General features: G+C 52.2%; 1 protein-coding gene across 1 annotated transcript in view; it reads right to left on the bottom strand.

The window, feature by feature from the left end:
* Positions 1 to 861: 861 nt before the first annotated feature.
* Positions 862 to 22,380, bottom strand: part of Mgat5b (alpha-1,6-mannosylglycoprotein 6-beta-N-acetylglucosaminyltransferase B) — a 66,498-nt gene continuing 44,979 nt past the window's right edge. The window contains exons 9-18 of the mRNA XM_051159119.1: positions 21,593 to 21,724; positions 20,055 to 20,188; positions 15,960 to 16,090; positions 15,175 to 15,180; positions 10,703 to 10,858; positions 9,089 to 9,235; positions 8,802 to 8,918; positions 3,135 to 3,209; positions 1,485 to 1,741; positions 862 to 1,212 (exon numbers count right to left, since the gene is read on the bottom strand). Coding sequence (XP_051015076.1) covers positions 1,014 to 1,212; positions 1,485 to 1,741; positions 3,135 to 3,209; positions 8,802 to 8,918; positions 9,089 to 9,235; positions 10,703 to 10,858; positions 15,175 to 15,180; positions 15,960 to 16,090; positions 20,055 to 20,188; positions 21,593 to 21,724 — 1,354 coding nt within the window. The 3' untranslated portion in view covers positions 862 to 1,013. The remainder of the gene's footprint in view (positions 1,213 to 1,484; positions 1,742 to 3,134; positions 3,210 to 8,801; positions 8,919 to 9,088; positions 9,236 to 10,702; positions 10,859 to 15,174; positions 15,181 to 15,959; positions 16,091 to 20,054; positions 20,189 to 21,592; positions 21,725 to 22,380) is intronic.

Raw genomic sequence — 22,380 nt, 5'->3', positions numbered from 1 at the left:
TCATGAGGCTGGGGGTGGGCCACACACGAGCAATGGCAGTGTTCCTGGAGGCCTGGCTAGACTTGGCAGGCCCTGGCGGGGATTGGGGTGAGGGTTACCCTGGACTGGAGGGCATGCCACATAGAGATGGGTCCTGACTGAGTGTACTGAAGTGGCCTGAGGTTGGGGAAGCAGGAGGGGAGGGGCGAGATGGGACCTAGATGGGTGAGAGCCATGGGATGTCTGGTGGAGCTGTGTGGCACAACCAGCCAAGTGTACCGTGGGTGAAACTTCATCTCAGCCTGGCCGGCATGAGATACTGGAAAGTAGGGAGTGGTGTCAGAGCCTGTAGAGGATGCCGTGGTGGGGTCTGGGGCCCACTATCAGAGGCTGGGGTGGAGCCAGCCCCTGGAGGGGACAGAGATGGATGCTGTGGACCAGACTCAGGTCAAGCCAGAACTGGGTCAGAGAAGAGGCCTGAGGAAGCAAGAGTGAGGAACAGAGCGGGCAGACCAGGAGGGGGGCTAGATTCCCCCACCCGCAGCCTCCCTGAGTTCTCTGTCCCTTTGCTCACCCCAACGGCTGCAGAGGACCCTACTGGCCCTGCATAATTTGATGTCTCATATGGGGGCGTGGCCCTCAGAGCAGGTGTGGCTGTGGCTGTTCCCCATCCCTTGACACCTCTGGGAACACAGCCATGCTCCCAGCCTTGTGGATTGGAAGGCCTAGCCTGGGCCCAAGAACGGCCAGGGCCATGTTTCCAGCTGGTCCAGACCTCAGAAAGCCAGGGGCTGCCATTCACGTGCTCCTGGGCCCACTGGACAGGTAGGTCAGGCCAGCTGCTTGGCCTCGAGTCCTGTGGTGAGGCAAGGAGGCCCCTAGGATGGAGCTACTACCTCCTGAGCCTCCTCTTCCCAGCCTTGGCCACGGGAAGCTGCAGCCAGGAGACACTCAGTGAGCATAGCTGGGGCTCAGAAAAGTGCTGGTGCTTGCCAACCGTAGGTGGGCAGATGCTGGGCAGGGTGGCTCTGGCCTCACAGGCAGCCCTGGCACAAGGCCACCTGGCCCTTGCGGAAGTCACGGCATGGGCAGAGCCTCTGGTACTTGGTGCTGGCACCAGCACAGCTGAAGAGCAGCGGCTCTTTCTGTAGGTAGCACTCTTGGCCGGGTTGGGCAAAGGCCGGGTACAAGTGATGCATCTCCCACTCTGTGCTGTCACAGGGCACCTGCAGCCTGCAAAGGTGACATGAGCATCATCACTCTCCATAAGGTGATAGCTGCCCCCAGCCTGGCATGGCTCACCCCCTCCCTGGACCAGAGAAGACACAGTCTTGAATCCCTTTGTCAGAGCTCAGAGAAGCGATGGGCCTGGTGGGATGGAGTTTTGGTAACCCAGCAGAAGAGATGCCCACACAGGCTGGGCTGATTCAAAAGCATTGAACCTCCATCTACAGGGAAGCCAGGCACACGGGAAGGTGGGGACACAGGCAGGGGCTCAGACTCACTTGAGGAACGCATCTTGGCTGTTGAGGAAGGGGAAGAAGGAAGGCTCACAGACTAGGCCATGGTCCAGGCAGGCGTCCGTGCAGGCCCTCCCGGGGGCCGCCAGCCAGGCCCGCAGAGAGTGGGTAGGGGGCCAGGCTCCCGGAACAGAGCTGATGTTCTGGGCCCACTCCAGATGGGTGGCATTGGGGGCTAAGACAAAGGGACTCTGGGCGGTGCGGGCCCCTGGTGGGACCGGGCTTGGACCTGCACAGAAATCCTGTCAAGAAAAGAGATGTGGGGCTGGAGAGATGGCTCTGCTCTTCCAGAGGTCCCGAGTTCAACTCCTGGCAACCACATAGTGGCTCACAATCCATCTATGATGAGATCTGAGGCACCACTGGGCACTTACTGAACGCCAAGTGACGTCAAGCATTATTCCCATAATAGAAAGTAGCCCATAGAATGGATGGATGCTAAATATTGCACAAAGAGTAGAGGCCGAGGCCAGGGCATATGCCAGGGACTCACAACTGAATGGCAGAGGTGGGCTTTGAACTCACACTTGTTTGGGAGCTGTCTACCCTGCATGACCTCATTTCTGGGGTCAGATTCAGGGCTTCCACTTGAGACCCACGAGCCCTGCTCAGCGTGGGGACAGAGCCTTGTGCTGGCCTCCGATGCTCTTCTCAGGGGCCCTAGCTCCAGGCGAGTACTGTTTCTGTGAGCTTTGAGGACATCCGCTTTGGTGGTGACATGTGAGTGAGTGGGGAGCCGTAGGTTTCTGGCTCTGGCCTTGCACCCCTTACTATGACTCCCACTGAGTCTTTCTGGGGCCCCAGATCTGTAGAAGGACAGCTCAGAACCAGTGTCTAGGTTCCGATGCCTGTGGTTGGGCAAGAATCAAAGACATACATGACATCTGCCTAAATCTAACAGCCACAGCCGCTGTCCTCAGGGTCCCAAGCCCTACAGCTCTGCATCTTCTGGCTTCCTGTTTCTGGCTTCTTATTCTACCTAGGTCTGACAGAGCACTGCTCATCTGCGGCTTGTGGCAGCTCAGGTCGCAGGGTTCAGGCAGGTCTCCTGGCCTGCGCTTCACTGGCTAGCTACTTACTGTGCATTCTGCGCGGGGCTGGGGAGAAGATGGCTGCCTGTCAGTGCCTGTCTGGTGCTTGCTCACTGGGGCTGTACGGCATGGCTGAGCCTACATGAGAGCAGGCCTTCCCTCCATTTCTCAGGGCCCCCCTTTCACTGATTCCTTTGGGGGGAGAGTGCAGGGGGATACTGTCTGTTCTATTAGCTCAGTTATCAGAAATGATGTTTAAAAGACTAGTTTCTGGGCCGGGCGTGGTGGCACATGCCTTTAATCCCAGCACTCCAGAGGCAGAGGCAGGCAGATCACTGTGAGTTCGAGGCCAGCCTGGTCTACAAAGCGAGTCCAGGACAGCCAAGGTTAACACAAAGAGACCCTGTCTCAAAAAAACAAAAACAAAAACAAAAAAACAAAACAACAACAACAACAAAAACCCACTAGTTTCTGTTATTTAGGTCTCTAAAATAGGGGTCTGGATTGATATCTGTCACTGTAGCCACTGTCTGTACCAGCATGGCCCCAACTCTGATGTGATAGGCTTTGGAGCCCCTGGGGCGGAGGACACAAGGTGACCTACCTGGTGCTGGATGTAGGCGTGGATCCGTTCCAGCATCCCTGCACAGGTATACTCGTAGGGCAGGTAAGGGTCTACCTGTGGGAGAGATAGGCAGAGGGACCTGGCTGCCGGGGCCATACCCACGCTCAGCACCGGAGAGCAGGTTGGCCTCTCAGCCCCAAAAGCAGCCAAACAGCCACTTGGCCCCTCTGCTCGCTCACACTGCCTGGCTCCAGATTACCCTCTGAGGTGTTGGTTTAGAATCCACACAGTCTGGTCCTCAGGCCCCACCTAACTCAGGATTCGTTTCTCTCTCTCTGCTGCCCGACTCCTCTCCTCTCTGCAAAGCCCAGCACTTCATCCCATCTGAGGCGTCACCTACCCCTGAGCCATCCTGAGCTACCCATCCTTGGTGGGGGCTGGAGCGACAGCTCAGTGGTCAAGAGCACTTGTTGCTCTTGCACAGGACCCAGGTTAGATTCCCAGCACCCACATGGAGGCACACAGCTATCCCTAACTACAGTTCTAGGGGAGCCTGTTGTGTAAGTTTTGGGTTATATGTAAACATGTTTTTGTTTTAATCCCAGGTGTGGGATGTGAGGGCTGCTCCGGTTAGTCCACAGCTGATAACTGCCTCCTGAGTGGGCATGTGATGGGAAGGGACGCATTGCAGAAGTGTGGTCTTTGTCAGTGAGGACAAAAGCCAGATGGGGGAGGGGTGCAGAGAGAGGGAGGGGGAGACTGGGGACTCCAAGAAAGAAGAAGGCTGCTGGCACTTCCCTGCTGCTGCGATGGAACAGAAGTCAGAGATACCCTGAACCGAGGACTGGGCTTGCCCCAAGGAACCCTATGACCAACCCTAAACAGCAGGAAGCAGCTAAGGAAAACCATGCCCCCCTAACTTTCTTTCTCTCCTACCTGGTGTTGGGGTGTCGGAAGGGATTGGAGTGGAGAAGGGAGAAAGAGATTTAAGGAACCAAAAGTAAAAATAGATTTTACAAATACACCAGCAGGAGCCAGCACCCTCTTCTGACTTCTGCAGGTACCAAGGCATGTGGTATACATACATACACGTGTGCAGGTAAAAATAGTCTTGCATACAAAATAAATATAAAAAGTAAATAGAAAAGTGATTTTTGTTTAAAAAAAAAAAAAAAAAAAAAGGTGGTGATTACCAGAGGAAAAATGGCTGAGTGTTGTGGTACAGCTCTTTGATTCCAGCACTCTGGAGGCAGAGGCAAGCAGAGAGCTAAGTTCAAGGCCAGCCTAGTCTACAAAATAAGTCCAGGACAGCCAAGGCTACACAGAGACACCCTGCCTTGAAAAACAAAAAGCAAAAATTAAAAAAAAAAAAAAAAAAGGGAAAGAAACTTGATGTTGACCTTGGACCTCCACATAAACCTGCAGACATGTTTGGACACACAGGTATACATACCATGCAACCTACATATACAATCCACACACTATATACACAAAATACACAACATATAAAACACATACAATGTGAACAACACACACAATACACATAATAAACACACAACTGATAAATAACCCAGCAAAACAGCAATTAACAATAAAATTGGACAGTGTTGCCCAAGCCTGTGTCCTCCCTCCTTGGCAGGACGGGCGACCTTAGAACACCTAGTCAGGCTGTGCTAGGCTCTGCTCCTAGGCCCAGAGTCCTTTGCTGCACCAACTAGCCAAGAGTCCACCCTTGACACTGATGTTCCCAACAGGGAGAGAAGCCACAAGTACTCAAGATCCTACCAGGCTGACTAGCCAATCAGGATAGTTACGAAGAGCTGGAATGTGTAGATGCGGCCCAATCACCTTGAGCTATCTTTTGCCCCCCTAAAACCCACCTCTATGTCTGACCTAACATCCTTGTGACTGTGACGTGAAAGCTTCTGGAACGAGCATCTCAAAGCAGACTCCTGATTCCCACCAACCCAAAAACTAAGAATAGCACGAGCTAGCGCTGAGACCTGCCATGGGCGCTGCTTTTCAGGGACTTGCCCACCTGACAGTGCCACCAGTGTATCTGAAGTATGGAGAGCCGCCATCTTCTGTGACACCTCACAGAACTCTTACCACCTGGGAACATGATCTTTGGGGTCACTTGAATCTGTATTCTTGGGCCAACGCCCCTCATATTTGGTTCTAAGATAATCTATTTGAGGTGAGAGTCCTGTCTTGTGTCAACAATATCTAAGCAAACCCAAGAGGCGACGGCCACTGCTCTCTTTGACTCTCGAAGCAATATGCTGCTGTTCTGACCTGTCCCAGGACTGACTGCCAGGCATTAAGGGTGGGTTTCCGCATCCTGAGGCCACACCCAGCTGCCATGTCACTCACGTCCACCAGCACCTCTTCTCAGACTTATGCTTCCCACAGTCCTGTCCCACCCTGTTCTGGGACAATCTGCAGCCAGCTGCTATCTGAGCAGCGCTTAAGGAGCCACTGAGCGATGGTCTTAGATGCCCCTCAAGGACTGTGGGGAAAGATTGGAGTCAAGGTTTTAAGCAACCAGCCTGGGGAGAGAGATTTCTCTCCACATGAAGCTGCTCTGTTCCAGAGTGATGGCAAACAGCCCCCACCCCTGCCCAATCACTGGCATCTCAAAGGTCCCCTGTGTGAAGGGCATCCCAGGCCAGCCCAGCCAGCTTGCTCAAAGCTTCTACCTGGGACAGCAGCCAGAGATGACCCCACTGGGTCAAATTACGGGAGTGCTGTCATCTGTCTGTTAGTGACAAGTCTGAGTCCCAGTCCTGCAGAAAATGGGTGGTGTGGGAGGTCACGCAGAGGTAGCACCTCGCCCCCTGTCTGACTCTCACTGGGAATGGGCCCCATCTGGATTGTGTGTTTTCTTCAGGGTGGGGCGTCTCGCTGGCCAGCCTCCTGGCTCCTCCTCCCTCCCTCGCTGAAGGCTGAAAGACCTTCACACTCGCAGAACAACCAACTATTTATTCCCTCATGGGCATTACATTCCCCTGGGACCCAGCCAACTGCTACTAAACCTGTCTTCTGAAACAACAGCCAGAGTTACCCAGGGTGCCTGTTTGAAATGCAGGGCCATAGTTGGCCCTAAGGAATCTGCGAGGGTGGCTGGGTGGGGCTCCGTGCTGTAAGCTCCACCCTACCTCCCCTGACCAATCCCATCCCCCCACCACATGCCCCTGCCCCACCCCTCACTTGATGGTTTGGTTTGGTTTTCTGAAACAGTCTCACTGTGTAGCCCAGGGTAGCCTGGAGCTCCCAAACCTTAGCTTCCCAAGGGAGTGGGTCTTCCTGATAATTGAGCCCTTTGGACTAGAAGGTAAGATGGGGTTGAGGGCTGCAGCCTCTAGCTGCTTTGGGGTTCCCCTGAGATGGACAATACCTACTGGATTCCTTCATCCTTTTGCTTTAATTTTGTTTTGTTTTGACTAATAAAACTGAACAGATCATCATGTTTTAAAACAAAACAAAACACAAAACAAACAAACAAAAAAACCTAGGGCCAGAGAGACGTCTGCGCTTCCAGAGGTGCTGAGTTCAATTCCCACAACCACATGGTGGCTCACAACCATCTAAACTAAGATCTGATGCCCTCTTCTGGCATGCAGGTATGCAAGCAAATAGAACACTCATACATAAAATAAATAAATAAATAAATCTTTTTTTAAAAAAAGAAAAATCTAGACTCAGAAGGTAAATAATAAGACATTCTCCCTTTGGCACCGCCCATTGCCAGGAGTCACCAGCAGAAGTGACTCCCTGTACTGTGCCCTCCCATGGTCACCTGCTTGGGAGTCAAGGAAGCACAGCTGTGAGTGTGTCTGAGGGTATTTCCAAAGAAGGGACAGAGCTACCTGAATGGCCCAGACGGAACGAAAGGGGACAAGGGGAGAACACTCAGACATTTTCACTGCTTCCTGTCCATCACGTGATCTGCTCCCCTCTGCCACACCCTCCCTACCAAGATGGATGGAAACCTCAGGAAACACTCAGCCCAGTACAGTTTTAAAAAATAAGTTCTCAAAAAAAAAAAAAAAAAAAAAAAAGTTCCCTTGGGAAAGCTGGAGAGATGGCTCAGTTACCAGTACTGGCTGGTCTTGCAAGAGGTTCACAACTGCCTGTAATTACCGTTCCAGGGGACCCCTGTGGGCACCAGAAGCACACTTTGTGGGAAAGAATAAGCCTTGTCACAGGTGGGAGCAGTCTTGGAGGGGTTTACCCTTGGGGCACCCCATGAATACCTTGTGACAGACTGAGTGGAGCCATCCTGGGTCTGGAATTCAGGAAGCAGACCTGGGAACCCCAACTGGACTATTGTCTTTCTAATGGACCCTCACCGGGAGAAGGAGATGGTCCTTCCCACGAGACTCAGGCAGTTGGGAAAGAGAGAATAACAAAGTCGGCTGCAGAGAGAGCGTGCAGAGCAGCGGACCAACTGGACCAGCACGCAGGCCAGAGAGACACCTAAGGACCCGTCCCGTGGAACGGCTACCAGAAGGTTCACTCTTTTGTCCCTTTAACCTTTTCCCTTCTTGTATAAGCTAGTTGGGTTGTATAATAAAGTTTAATTGCTAAGCAACAGAGTCAACAACACTTGCTGCACAGACACACAGGCAGGCAAAACATTAATACACATAAAATAAAAAGAAACAATTTCCTTTTTCTGATTTGCTTTGGTGTTTTGAGACAGGGTTTCTCTGTGTAGCCTTGGCTGTCCTGGAATTTTGTAGATCAGGCTGGCCTCGACCTCACAGGGATCCACCTGCTTCTGCCTCCCGAGTGCTGGGATTAAAGGTGGGTACCACCATGTCTGGCCAAATCTTGCTTTAAAGTGTTTGATGCTCTTGCAGAGAATCTGAGTCTTATTCACAGGACTCACAACAGTGGCTGATAACTGCCTGTAAGTCCAGCTCCAAGGGATCTGATACCCTCCTCCTGGCCTCTGAGAGCGCTCCTGCTCATATCTACTCATATGCACGGCACACACACACACACACACACACACACACACACACACAGAGAGAGAGAGAGAGAGAGAGTAAAATAAATACTTTAAAAAAGAGTAAGTTTTCTTGGAGTGAAGTGCTAGTGACTAGGAGCTGAGACAGTATCTGCTGCTTGGGTGTAGTCTTCCTCACCTTCACATGCACACACACCAGGCCTCCTGCGCTCCCTAAAGGAGCCCCAGTGTTCTGCTCTTGGTATCCCATAGGCAGTACCTGGACCAGTGCTGTGGACATCAATGCCAGACCCACGGGCTGAGCCCAGCCAGGCTTGCGGAGCTACAACTTGTAGCCAGGCAGCGTCCTCAGAACAGCTGTATGCAATTACAGTTACCGACTGCGGGCTCGAAAGGTACAGATCAACCCACGCCTATGGCGGGGCTCACCCTGAGCACACCCGCTCAGCTCCTGACCAAGCATGCTTGCAGGGCCTGGCCCTCCAGGCGCTCAGTGCACGACTTCTGATGCACAGCTGCCAGGGAAAAGAGTGCAGGTTGCTCACTGCTGAGGAGAGTTGGGACATGGGGACCCGTGCCTTTCTTTCTAGTCCCTATGGCCTGATTTAGGGCTGTGTTTTAGCAGGAAAAGGACTGAGCCCTCTCGTCTCTGCAAACCTGAACAAATCCTCTAGAAAGTTCCTCCTTTCAACTACGGGCAGACCTATAGTCCGCTGGCGGCAGAGCCTCACCTGGGTGTCCATGATGGCCTTGATGGCTGCTTCGAACTCATCGGAGTTGTTATAGTCAACGGTCCACACGTGAGGCTTGCCAATAAAGTTCTCTGCATAGGGATGCTGGGAGAACACCTGCCCGGGACCAACAGGTGGTTTCTTGAGCCTGCAGCTGGGGCTGGACTCAGATACCCACCCAGGTCCTTTCCCTCTCTGTACCCCAAGGCTCAGTCCCCACTTCTGGGGTCTTTAAGCACACACCCCCTTCTCGACCCCCAGATCTGGGACAGGCCCCTTCAGCTCACCTCCCTAGAGGTGGGTTTGCCCCGGAAGAACTCATGGTTGAGGGAGCTGTGGGGCGGGCTGAAGCGAGACTGCAGGAAGATGCAGCCGTTGGCGATGGCCTCTAGTGGTGCTGGGCCCTCATAGGGGAATCCGAACCCTATGAAGAGCTGGAAGTAAAAAAAAAAAAAATCTGGAAGCAGAGGACAGGCAAGATGGCTCCGTGGCTAGAGGCACTTGCCACCAAGCCTGGTGACCTGAGTGCAACCTCCATGTGGGAAATATAAAAGAAATACACTAGGGGTTTTTGTTTTGTTTTGTTTTGATCAGTGGGTTAAATGAGGTGAATAAAGTTTTATGTGCAAAGAAATTAGCAGAGACGCCATGTGGAACAGTCCCTTCCCGAGTCAGCGTTATTTTTTTTTCCCCTCTTGTATTTCTGTGTTGAGGACTGCTCTCTTTGCTAACCAGCTGCTCTGGGTTAGCCAACTGTGTAAGGCTGTGAGGCTGAGCTCTAGCTCCCTTTGCATTTGGAACCCAGTGCACTCCTTGCCTGGCCGTGCTCCCATCTGCAGAAATGGAACTCTTTGCCTTCCGTGAAATACCTTGGACTGTGTGGTCATTCTCTTGGGACCCCGGAGCCATTTAAAACACCAAGAACCCCACATGATGGAAGGAGAGAACCAACTCCCAGAAACCCTTCTATGACCTTGTATACCTATATCTGACCCCAGCTCCCCACCAAACAAATAAACGTTAAAAGACAACAAAAAACAAAACCTTCAAGTGGTGGGAGTGAGCCAATGGTCAGAGAAGCTGGGCCAACCTCAGCCCAGGACTCCAGAAGCCAGAGGTAAGGACAGCCTCAGCATTCATAGGCTGCGGGAACAGGCATGAAGAGAGCTCTGTGACCATGAACAGATCTCACCCTCCCGGGCCCTCAGTTTCCCCGTTGTGAAAGGAGCAGTCTGATTAGGTTTTGTAAATGGCCGCTCCTTGCTCTATCAGGCTCTGCTTCTGCGGAAGGAAGGGAGGAGCAAGTGTTCCCACCTTGGACATCCCAGCCTCCCAAAGGACCTTTGCTCAAGATGCTGTAACATCCATCCCATAACTGACAATACTGCTGCCAGGAGGGTTCTTAATAAGTCATTCTGGCTCCGGGGCCACTGTGTGGGGTTACCTCATCCTTCCTGCTCCCAACACACACACACATCTAAGAGAACTAAGGAAAGACCAGAGAGGGTTGGGTGCTAGAGGGAGACTCTGGCCTCAGATGGACTCCAGGGCCAGCTACAGGGTCCTTTCCAGTGTAGCAGCTGTGGCTGCAGAAATCCAACTCTGGGGGCCTATACAAGTGCCCCTATGGAGACTCACCCCAGGATCCCCTCGGACCATGTGACTGCCCCAGCAGCTTTTACAGTCTGGCCAGCCCCAGGACTCGGCTGGGACTGAGCAGGGACAACTGGACAGCCCATGCTACTCCTCCAGTCCTTCCCAACGGAGGGCCTCCCGGCCTGCTGGACATCTTCACGTCTGCCAGGCTTCTGGGTGGCAGAGCACATGGATACGGCTGGCCTGGTAGATGTCTGTCACCCATGGCTGTGGCCTGCAGGGAGGGACAGTGGCCAGAGCCTCACCTTGGCCTTACGCAGCAGCTGCTGGAACTCAGGCTGTGGCAGGAGGCCGTGGTTCTTCACAAAGGCAGGAACCTCGGGCGGCCGCTGGCTCTCGTAGTACACTGTGCCGTGGATCTCCATGTACTTGTTGAGGATGGCCAGGAACTTCTCCTTGCCCTGCAGGGGGAGAGGGAGGCGATGATGGGCCCTTCCCTTGCACTCAGGAGGCAGAGCTGGTAGGTTAGGCACCCCAGCTCTGCGGTCAGAAGATAGAGGCTTGTCTTGGGGTGATTATCAACTTGCTGTGTAGACTTGGGCAAAGTCCCATCTTCTCTCTGGCCCTCAAGTTTTTCATCAGTGAGGGCTGCAGGGCTTGAACTAAACCTGAGGCATTAGGGTTGGTTATAGCCATAGAAGTATTTCCTATAGAAGACCAAGGAGACCCAATGCTTAACCGTGTCTGTGAACCTGGATGCTCTGACAACCTGCAGATCTCTCTGGAACTCTCTCACACATCCACCCATCCACCTGTCCATCCTGCCATTCATCTGTCTACCCACACCCTGTCCATCCATCCATCCATCCATCCATCTGTCCATCCTTTTACCCACCCACCCACACAGAAGTACAGCAACCCACCTGTCCCTCCATCCACCTTTCCACCCATTCACCCATACACCCATCCTCCCACCAATATTCATCCACCAACTTATTCATCCCTCTACCCATTTATCCGTCTATGTCTCCGCCCACCCACCCATCCATCCGTCTGTCTATTCCCTGTCCATCCATCCATTCTTCCTTTTATCTAGGAAAGAAGAAGGTGGTGGAAGTTCTGGGTTGGAGGTGAGGGCATTAGCTGACGGGAGTGAACCAGAGCAGCCCTCATAGCCGCCACTGCTGATCCGCGTCGTTTCAACTACTATAAATGATTAAGGTGACCTGGGACTGTTAGGGATTCAGCTATAACCCAGGGCTTAAAACTAACCCTCTCTGAAAGAAAATGGCATCAGATTTTTACCTCAAATTATTATTATTATTATTATTATTATTATTATTATTATTATTATTATTATTACTACTACTACTACTACTATTGTTATTTAGTTTTTGGAGACAGAGTTTCCCTGGGTAATTGCCCTAACTGTCTTGGAACTCTCTTTGTAGACCAGGCTGGCCTCGAACTCACAGTGATCCCCCTGCCTCTGCATCCCGAGTGCTGGGATTAAAAGCGCACACCACCCTGCTTGCAACTTCAAATTTTTTCTATGCTTTCTTTCATATTCATTCTCCAGAACACACTTAAAACAAAACAAAAACCAAGCTAACAACAACAACAACAAAAAATTCCAGAAGGCTTTGCTACAGAAATGAACAGGGTGAGGCTAGAACCCATTGGAAATGCTGAGGACCTACAATAGATGGAATGGCTTTGGAAAAGTACAGCATCAGCAGACAGAGCACCTGACCCCAGGCCTACGTGGGGCAGGAGGGTGGGGACAGTATGGTTCCAACAGCAAGGCCACACAGATTAGGGGGGATGAAACATCTGAGTCTAGACAGAATCCTCAGTGCTCAGAAGGGAGGATGTTTCTGAGGAGAAAGAAAGGCCTATCCAACAAATGGCACAGGGCATTTGTCATCCACATGAAAAGAGAAGGAGGGGCCATCTGAGCCTGGGACCTAGGCGAGGCAACGTGGAATTGGGAAATTTTGAATCTGTATGTCCCATTATATGGCAAAGTTAAGTCAAAACAGATCATAGACTCCAAGGCAAAAACAAAACCTTGGAACTGGCAGAGGCTTTGGGATAAACAGGGACTTTGTAGCTAAAATACCAGAAGAGTGGGACACGCTTCAATTTTTATTAAAACCAGGGCTTAGCCAGGCGTGGTGCATACCTGTAATCCCGACACTCGGGAAAATTGTGACAAGGATGGCCTGAGCAACATGGTAAGTTCAAGGACCCCTGGGTGACACAGCAAGACCCTGTCTTCAGAAAACCCAACAAAACGAATAACGTTTGCTCTGTGTAAACTTCCATTAAAGCTAAAGCAAAAACAACCAGACCTGGTGTCACACACCTTTGGTCTCAGCACTCAGGAGGCAGAGCAGGCAGATCTCTGTGAGTTCGAGGGCAGCCTGGTTTGCTTAGGGAGCTCCAAGACAGCTGGACGGTGAGATTGTGTCTAAAAAACAACAACAGTGACTGAAGCCAAAATGGAAGATAAGAGGGAAACAAACAAACAAACAAACAAAAACCAAAAAACAAACAAACAACAAAAAAGAAACTAAATAAATAAATGAAGCAGGAAGGAAACAGCAATGTTCTAATATATTTGTGAATGGGGTCTAATGGGGCCAAAGCAATATTTATTTATTCTAGGTTTTTATTGGTGTTTATGAACATTGGTGTTTTGCTTGTATGCATGTCTATGTGAGGGTGGCAGATTCCCTGGAACCAGAGTTACAGACAGTAGTGAGCTGCCGTAGGGGTGCTGGGAGTTGAACAAGGGCCCTTTGGAAGAGCAGCCAGTGCTTTTAACCTCTGAGACATCTCTCCAGGCCCCCTTTTTTGCATGGGTTGGGGTGGGGGGGTGGGGAGAACCATAGCCAGCCCAAAACAATATTTAGAGAGGTAACAAGGGAAGATTTTTTAAAAAACTTGTGACAGATTAAAGAACAAGGTTCAAAAAGATCTATGAACTCCATATAGGTGAAAAAGAAAGCCAAAGGCAGCAGAACCGCAGTGAGATGGTTGAGAGTCAAACCTGCTGAGGTAAAGCAGAGAAAGAGAAAGAGCAAACTGCCTGCCTGCCGGGGGCAGCGCTAAGCCTTGAGGCTAGTTTATGAACAGAACCAAAGGGAAAGGGGAGGGGGCAAGATGTTTTTATGACACCAAAGTGAAGACACCAAGCTGGGATTCTGTGCACAGCAAAAAATGGCCTCCAGCAACACAGATGAAGAGCTGGTGAGATGGCTCAGCCAGCAGTGTCACTTGCCACCAAGCCTGACAACTTGAGTTGACCTGAGTTCAAGTCCAGTGACCCATATGACAGGAGAACAACTCCAGCCAGTCGCCCTCTGACCTCCAGCAGTGCTCTTCAGCACACACGAAGTAAGTAAGCAAACGGAAAAAGAAAAAGAAAATGAAAACGGGGCGGTAACTCCAGAAAGATCACAGACAAAGGACCTGAGATGAGGTAAGGAAAGACATGCAGTAAACCTCAGTGAATTCCCGACTCTATATAAAACAACTGGGTGTGTTGTGGGTACAAAACAGCTGGCAGGAGCAAGGTGAAATTAAGGCAGGATTAGGGTCTCTTATTACCCAAAACAAAGTAAAAGTGCTTGCTTATATCGGGCCCTGGTAAGGATGCAGGCTGCTCTCTTTGGAGACACAGGTGATAACAGGAAGTGGTCAGGTGAAGGGAGGTGGTCAACATTGGGCCTGCAAGATGGCTCAATGGGTAAAGGGGGCTTGCAGTCAAGCCTGCAATTCCTGGGACCCACAGGATGGAAGGCCAGACCTGTTTCCTGAAAACTGTCCTCTGACCTCTGCATGTGCAAACACACACACACACACACACATACACACACACACACACACACACACACACACACACACTCCAGAAACATGTGTCTGTTGTGCATTTGTGCTCCTCCACCTGTCTGTCATCCATCGGGATTTCTCTCTGCTCTCAGAGAGCCGTGATGACTCTGGCTGAGTTCATGTTACCATTTGTCCTCTGTCTGCCACTGACTGTCTGGGTTGCCTGCTGTACAGGCATGCTTTCTCTGGGGCTTGCTAGATGCCTGTCCTCCTCCTGCCCCTTGTAAGCTTTATAATCAAACTTGCCCAAAGCCATAGCCTCCAGCAATTCTGGGAAAAGGAGACAAGATAGGCCTGCTTAGCACAACACACACAGGACCATATGCACGCATGCACGCATGCAGGGACACACATGTGCATGGACACCTATCCTCGAGAAATCCCAGACACCTGGTGGGATGCTAGCTTCTGCATGAGACAAAGGTGATCTGCTGTCTCCCTGGCACCTGCCCCACTGCCTCCTGCCTCCTGCCTCACTGGCTGGGATGTGTCTCTGAAAACCAGATGTTTGTGGCCATCCTGAGCCTGCAGCAGCCTCAGGGTAAAGACCAAGCATTACCAAGGGACCATGTACCTCAGCCTGGACACCTCCTGAAACTGTGACAGACACCCGTCTTGTCCGATCAACACAACCCTGTGACAGCTGATCTAATCCTACCCAATATGGCATAAGAATTTTCAAATAAGACAGCCATGTCACAAGACTTGACCCAGGACACTGGCTATGTACCCCGGGACAACCTTGAACTTGTCATCCTGTTTATTTGACCCTGCTGTCGTCCCCCCCCCCCCCCCCCCCCCCGCCCCATACTTCCATGGAGCTAATGTTAGAGTCAAGGACACACCCTCAGGCACGTGCAGGAAGGGTTCTGTTCCGTACCTGGAGCTGCCTCACCGCCAGAGAGCACAGGGAAGAGAGAAAGCAGGTTAGTGACCAGAAGCAGGCATCACCCCCTCACAAGTTTCCCAGGATAGGGGACCCAAGCTGGAAGGTGGAGTCTCTCTGTGGAGCTTTGACTATCCTGAACTCGCTTTGTAAACCGGGCTGGTCTTGAACTCACAGCGATCAGCCTGCCTCCTTCTCCCGAGTGCTGGGATTAAAGGCGTGTACCACCACCGCCCGGCTGAAGGTAGAGTCCTCCAAGCAAGCCCTACCTCTGCCTCTCATCCCACCAAGCTCCATTCTAGCTTAAGCCTGTCGGTGAGGTTCACGTCACTCGGTGGTTCCTAGAGGTGGGAGTGGAGGGTTTCCTCAGAGTCTTCTACAAAGCAACCATCTAGGTCACTGGGAACAGTCCAGGGGCTGAGGGGGACGGTCGCCATCCGGTTAGGGACAACCTGGAACCATTTAGCAATAAATACAGTACATCCTGTAGGCTGCAGTGCTGTAGATGGGAGCTGCATTCTGGACCTACACACCCATGCCTGCACCTTCAGGCTTGGGCTGCAAAGGTGGGGCAAGTCTTGTAATTGTGTGGCTGGGGCCTTCACAGCTGTGATAGAACCAGGTGCGGTGGGTGTGGCCTGGGCTGGCAGTGCTGTGGGCGTGGCTTGTGGCAGAATGGGTGCGGCCTGCGCTTGTGTAGGCATGGCAGGCACAGTGGCTAGATCCGTACGGCCTGTGTTGGGGCCGCCACGGTTGGCAGTGGGTCTGCCGGGGCTCACCTTCCAGATACTCGCCTCCTTGCCGTACACCACCGCCATGTCACTGGCCTTGCCATCTTTGATGAGCTGCTTCTCAGTCTCATTGAGCTCCTCAGACACAAAGCCCATGAAGGAGTTGTCTGGGGTGTGAGCTACAGTCCAATCGCAGAGGGGGAAGAAGGGGTTATCACATGTCTAAGCAGCGGCCCCTGTCCCTGGACCTCCCTCTCTCAGGGAGGTCCACCTAACTCAGCCCCTCTACCCACTAGCACATTGACAGCCACCCCTTGGTTCCAAAGCTCTTTTGGCAAACTCTTTTCTCTATAGAACAATCCTCTCTGACTTGGGTCCCCTCAGGCCACGCCCCCTCGCGCAGGCCGCGCCCCCTCTCCCTAGGTTCCCAGCTCACCTTAGTGCCCGCAGCCAGGGCACCTTCTGTGTCGCACCTTCCAACCTTTACAGCTGCTGTACCTTTGCTCTGCCTGGACTAAGCTCCTTCCTTTTCTGAGAGAGAAAATCCCACCGGGTTCCCACCCCCTTCCCTTGCCCCATGAGCCGCTCAGGGGTCCACCGGCCTTCCCCGGACAACACAGAATTGAGATAAATATTTCCTAATTCTTTTCCAGAACCCAGCCCAATCAGAGCAAGGCCGGATTTCCTTTCTGTCTTTTGGGAGCAAAGGGAGTTTTATCTTTTTAATAATTCATTTGTTATTCACTTGGATCCTCAGAAAAGCATCATTATTGCATTGTTGTTAAGAGATTACTCAATGCATGATTTGCCTAACAGATTATATAATCAAAAGGGCTCTCTCCTTATTTAATTAATGCTTTCTAAATTTTAACCTTTTTTTTAAAGGTGTTTTTTAGGTTAATGAGGAAATTCCTCCTACTGCAACAGTCCGGCTGTGGTCAGGTGTGGGTAAACCTGCCCATCTTGATAACTAACTAATCACCTGTCTCCTCTCTTGCTCCCCTCCCATGGGTCTGCCAGCTCAGGCAGCCATCCTGGGAGTTGCTAGAACCTGCAACCAAGTGTCTCCAGAGGCCACCGTCTTCCTGTGTGAGCAGAACCCTGGTGAGTGCTGGCTGCAAGCAAGGCATACTCAGTCTCCTGGGACACCGCCAATTCCTACCCCGGATGCCTATGATCTGCACCTTAGTTTCCCTTACCAGGGAGAGGTGTGCTAACCAAACCCAGTGTGGCATCCCCACCCACTCCTTGACGGTTCACATCTGGTGCACCTTAGGCTGTCATTGACACTCCCCCTCCTCCTGGTACTTGAGGATAGCTCAGAAGTTCTGAGTCTCCTGCCTCCACCTAACTGCTGGAACTATACGTGTGTGCAGCTATGGCCTGTTTATGTGGCCCTTGAAGCCGGGGTTTTGTGCACGCTATGTAAGCACCCTGCCAAACAAGCCATATGCCCAGCTCCTGATGCCTCCCATGCCTGGGAACGCTCATGGCCCTAGGCTGGCTGCAGAATAGACCCAGGGCGCCTTCTCTTAGCTTTAGGAGATGAGGCTGAGCCCTGCCCTGAGGCCCAGAGCTCTGTCTGTGTGGGCAGTCAGGACAGGGCACTTCCACCGTCTCCTGGGCTCCTCTCAACTTTAGAAGTACCCCCCACCACAGAAAGGCAGCCAGACCTTCTGAATGGATGGATGCCCGTATGCCTCCCTCCCACCCACCTCCAGCTGGGCTGGCTGCCTCCCCTCTCCTCAGCAGCTGAGGACACATCAGGACTGCCCTGCACTCCACCAGAAGGGACAGATTTAGAATACAATTAGCTGAATCAGTCAGTGTGAATGGGCAAGAAAGCATGGTGACCAATTAAAGTAACAAGGACAATTAAGCAAAGAGCTCAAGGCAGGTGAAGGTTAGGCCAGGAGAGGGAAAGAGAGACAGTCTGGGCTACACAAGACTCTGTCCCAAACCCTAAAAAAAAAAAAAAACCAGAATAATCATGAGGTTAGGAAGCCCACTACGTTTGAAACAGGAGATGAGGGGAGAGTAGAAGCAATGGGAAAAAAGAAACATTTGATTAGGGCTCAGGCAGATTAGTGGGAGCACGCCACATCTGTCACTCCATTTACAATAAGCTCTGCTGTGGGACAAATCTCAATTTTCTCATGCAGATTCTTTTAAAATATTTTATAGCATTAATTAATTAACTTGGTGTGTGTGTGTGTGTGTGTGTGTGTGTGTGTGTGTGTGTGTGTGCGCGCTATGATGCATGGATGGAGGTCAATTTGTGGGACTTGATTCTCTCCTTCCACAGTGTGGGACTCAGGGATTGAACTCAGGTCGCCAGGCTTGGTGGCAAGCTCTGTTACTTGGTGGGTCATCTTGGTAGGCCTCATTAGGTCCTTTTTTAATTTTTTCTTCAAGGCAGGGTTTCTCTGTGTAGCCTTGGCTATCCTGGAACTCTCTTTGTAGACCAGGCTGGCCTCTAACTCAGAGATCTGCCTGCCTCTGCCTCCCCAAAGTGCTTCTCAGGTTCAGAGGCCTCTTAGCCCACCTTCTGTCCCCCACTGACCTCCACCTCCACCGACTCCATGTGCAGTCGACCAGTACACTCTGCCCTCAAAGGCCGAGCCTAGTCCCCCAGGCCTCTCATCATCTCCATACCTGGACCGCCTAAGCGGCTCATCGCTCAATACTCAAATGCTCCCCAACGGCCCCTGCCCCTCTTTATATCCTTTCACACCCTGTGACACAGCATAGCAGAACCACACACCCCCTCAGGACCTCACAGACTTTCAAATGGGCTCCCCCAGCAAAGAGTGGTATCCACAGAGCTGTGTGTCTGCAGACAGGTCGCCATGCTTCTCTGGTCCCTCATCTAGACTCCGTGGGCTGCAGGAATTGTCCTACCCTTCTGGGAGCTAATGAAGCCATTACTCGCTGACTATGATATCTCATCTCTGCCCAGCGCAGCCCGAACCTAAGCTGCTGACAGAAATGTCATGAGTTTGATACCTTGAATAAAGATCATATCCTCTGCAAGTCCCTGGGTGCTGCAGAACCCACTCTGCTCTTAATTTATACACAATCCTAACGAAGCGGCTTATCTGGCTTTCTGGCCTCGTGCCCCTGAAGTACCACAAATTAGATGGTTATGATGCTGCTCTGCTTACAGCAGCAGTGGACCACAATTAAGAGTGACAGCTGAGGGCCAGTAAGATGGCTCAGGGTGGAGGAGGTACCTGCCGCCAAGCCTGACAGCCCGAGTTCGATCCCAGGGACTCACAGGACAGAAGGGAAGAATGGATTCCTGCAAGTTGTCCTCTGACCACCACACACTTGCCACAGCATGTGTGTGCTCTACTGCCATGCCCCCATATGCACAAGTAAATAAATAAATAAATAAATAAATAAATAAATAAATAAATAAATGCAATAAAAGATATTTTAAGTGATACCAGATAGACCCTCAAATAAGAAGCACACACGACTGAAATCCCAGCACTTGGCAGGCTAAAGCATGAGTTCAAAGTCAGACTGGGGCACATATTGAAACCCGATCTCAAAAATTTAAAAGCAGGGGAGGCTGTGGATATAGCCGGCCTAACATGCACAAGGCCCCAGGTGTGATCCCCAGCACCAGAAGTAAAAAACAAGATACAATTGGCTGACACCATGTTTCCGAGGAGTTCCCCTCCTTCAGGCTCCCATGTTTCCAGAACCTTCAAGCTCACCTGCCTGCTTAGTTACCACCCCTTTAGGTAGAAAGGCCCATATTTTCTTTGCCCCACCCTCTTCCAGTTTCTCTGGTTGGTTCTGGAAGCTTCTGGAAAGCCACTGGGCCCCTGCTCTGAGTTATGCGCTTCTGGACGCACCTGCAGTCTCTGTGATTGTTACCCAAGGGAAGGCAGGTGCTTGCCCAGGCCATTCATTTCACTGGCTCAGGAAGAAGAATGCTGGGCTCTGCACACATGGGGAGCCCCACCCTTGCACATACAGGGAGCCCCACCCTGCACATGGAGGAAGACCCCGCCCCTGCACATGTTGGGGAAACCCACACCTGCACATACAAGGAGACCCCACCCCTGCACATGGAGGGAGACCTACCCCTGCACATACAGGGGGACCCCCTTCTCTCCCAGTAGCACTTACGGAACATGGTCATGAACTGCTTGGGGTTGAGGTTCCAGTAACCCCAGTTGGTCCGGTAGCCGTGTAGTGTGGCATATTCCTCATGGTTGTACGCTGGCTCCGTCCCAAAGGTGTCGATGACTCGGATTCTGCACCTGCACCTCCCCCCCCCCCGGAGGAACCAGGACTGAGGTCATGCCTTTCCGTGTGTCCCTGGGCTAGGGGTGCCCTGCGATGACGTTGTGGCTAGGCCAGGGAAGTACAGTACTTGTCAAGAAAGTCACCTAGGCGCTGCCTCACTATGTGACCACAGCAGGTGCTTCACCCTCCACGCCGTCTCCCGCAACAGGAAGAGCAGTCCAGCGGCCTCAGAATGGCATGGTCACTCTTTTTTGTTTTGTTTTGTTGTTTTGAGACAGAGTTTCTCTGTGTGGCCTTGGTTGTCCTGGACTCGTGGCTTGCCTCAAACTCACAGTGATCCGCCTGCCTCTACCTCCCTGAGTGCTGGGATTAAAGACGTGCAGCCGGCTGCATGGTCACTCTTGATGCCTGCAGGGCCCCTGGTTGTTATCCAGAAGACAAGCCATCATCACCTCCACTGGAGGAAGGCTAGGAAGGGAGGTAGTATCTGAAGGGGGCGGGGCATCACTTTACTGTCCAGAGTCATTTGTAAGTCGTGATTTACTAGGAAGACAGTGTTCACTGGTGGGATCCTGGGGATCTGGGCTTGGGAGACTTCCCTGAGCCTCCTCTTCGAGGGGAGGCTCTCCCAGGAATCAAAAGAGGTTCTGACTGCCGGCTTTCCTCTTCCACTGCCCCGCCCCCCAAGCTTATAAGTCTAAAGCCCAGCGCTGCTGGAGGATCAGCTAACCTAGGCCCAGGTCACCTCTGAGGCTGGCTAATGAAGAGCAGTGCTGACATGCCTAGACACCCCCACACAAAGCTGCCAGGGCCTAGCGCTCTTCCAGGTGACCCAGAATCTTACAGAGTGCTGAGGTCGGCAGGACTCCCGATTCCCGGGGAGAGGGGGTGGGGTGGGCAAGATGGCAGTGTGCAGACAGCCCGCATTAATAATAAAAGCAATAACGCCAGCCGTCACCTTCCTCTAATGAAATCACACTGGGTGTTGATGGCGTTAGAGCATAGGAATAAACAGCGGTGCACTCGGTGCTAAATGAGCCCGCTGCTGCCGGTTGCAGCATATTTGCCCTAGATCCTGGGGGGGTCACTGAGGAAAGGGCATTGGCCAACTCCCCCACTTGAGGCTCCATGGCAGAGACCTTGACCCCAATGGTGCTGGGGCTGTTTCCTACCCTCCTTACTCCCTGGGATGCCTCAGACCCTCCATCAAGGTCACCTCCCATCCTAAGGCTTTAGCCCCCCATTCTGTAGGGGGATGGAAGGCTCTCCAGGGTTTCAGGGATCTTTTGGGGTGGAAGTGGTTTGGAGAGGGAAAGCAAAGGCCGAGACAGGAAGAAAGGGGGCTGTGCAGTGCTCCACCCTGGGCTAGCTGGCAGGAGGGAAGGAGCTATGGTCCCCGTGGTCCCTGGGCCTCTCACCGGTACTTCTTGAAGGACAGCCCCATGTGCTGTTTCATCTGCTGCAGGCCATGATAATCCGTATAGATGAGGTCAAAAGGCAGAGGCACGGTGAGCGGGCAGTTCCCCCGGCCTGGCGGTACCCCTAAGTTACTGAGAGAAGAGCCCATGAGTCTGAGTCCCAAGAAACCCACATTCCCAACCACCCCAGCGCCTAAACAGTTCTCACAGCCAAGGACGGAAGCAAAGGGAGACAGCCCAAGGGCATGTTGATGAGGGCACACTGTCAGAGGTGAATCAAATGGGATGGTACCAGAAAGTTGTATGGATTTTTCATGGCATAAGGGCATCTTCCTAGGGGCAAGGGTGGGTACCGAAATCTACCCAGGCTACTTTGCCAAGCAGTGCACCTGGCCTGGGTCACCTGCCAGAGGTAAGGGGATTTCTGTAATTCTCACAGGGCTGAGTTTGCTCAGAGAGCAAGTCTGGCTTTCACAGACGACCACAAATGTGAGCCAAAGTCCTCAGAGTCCCCTTAGAGCTCACTTAGTGCCAAAGATTCCAAATGTCATGGCAAACCCAGCTCCCGCAAACTTCCGGGGACCCCCTCCCTGCTCCAGTCGGCCATAGGACTGAGTCCCCTGGGACCAGGAGCCTGACTGTGCCTGGCGCTTCACAAACACTGCGACAGGGCCTGCCTCAAGTAGCCCAGTAGCTATGGCTGGGTCAGAAAGGAGTGGCAATCCTCTGTTGTGTGGCAGGAACCTGGGTATCACTCATCTCGTCTCACTGGAGCTTGAAGGACATGG

This window comes from Acomys russatus, chromosome 16 (genome assembly GCF_903995435.1).
Source record: "Acomys russatus chromosome 16, mAcoRus1.1, whole genome shotgun sequence".
In the NCBI taxonomy this organism is placed as follows: Eukaryota; Metazoa; Chordata; class Mammalia; order Rodentia; family Muridae; genus Acomys; species Acomys russatus.
The sequence above is the reverse complement of the archived record's forward strand: the minus strand, read 5'-3'. Positions and strand labels throughout refer to the sequence as shown.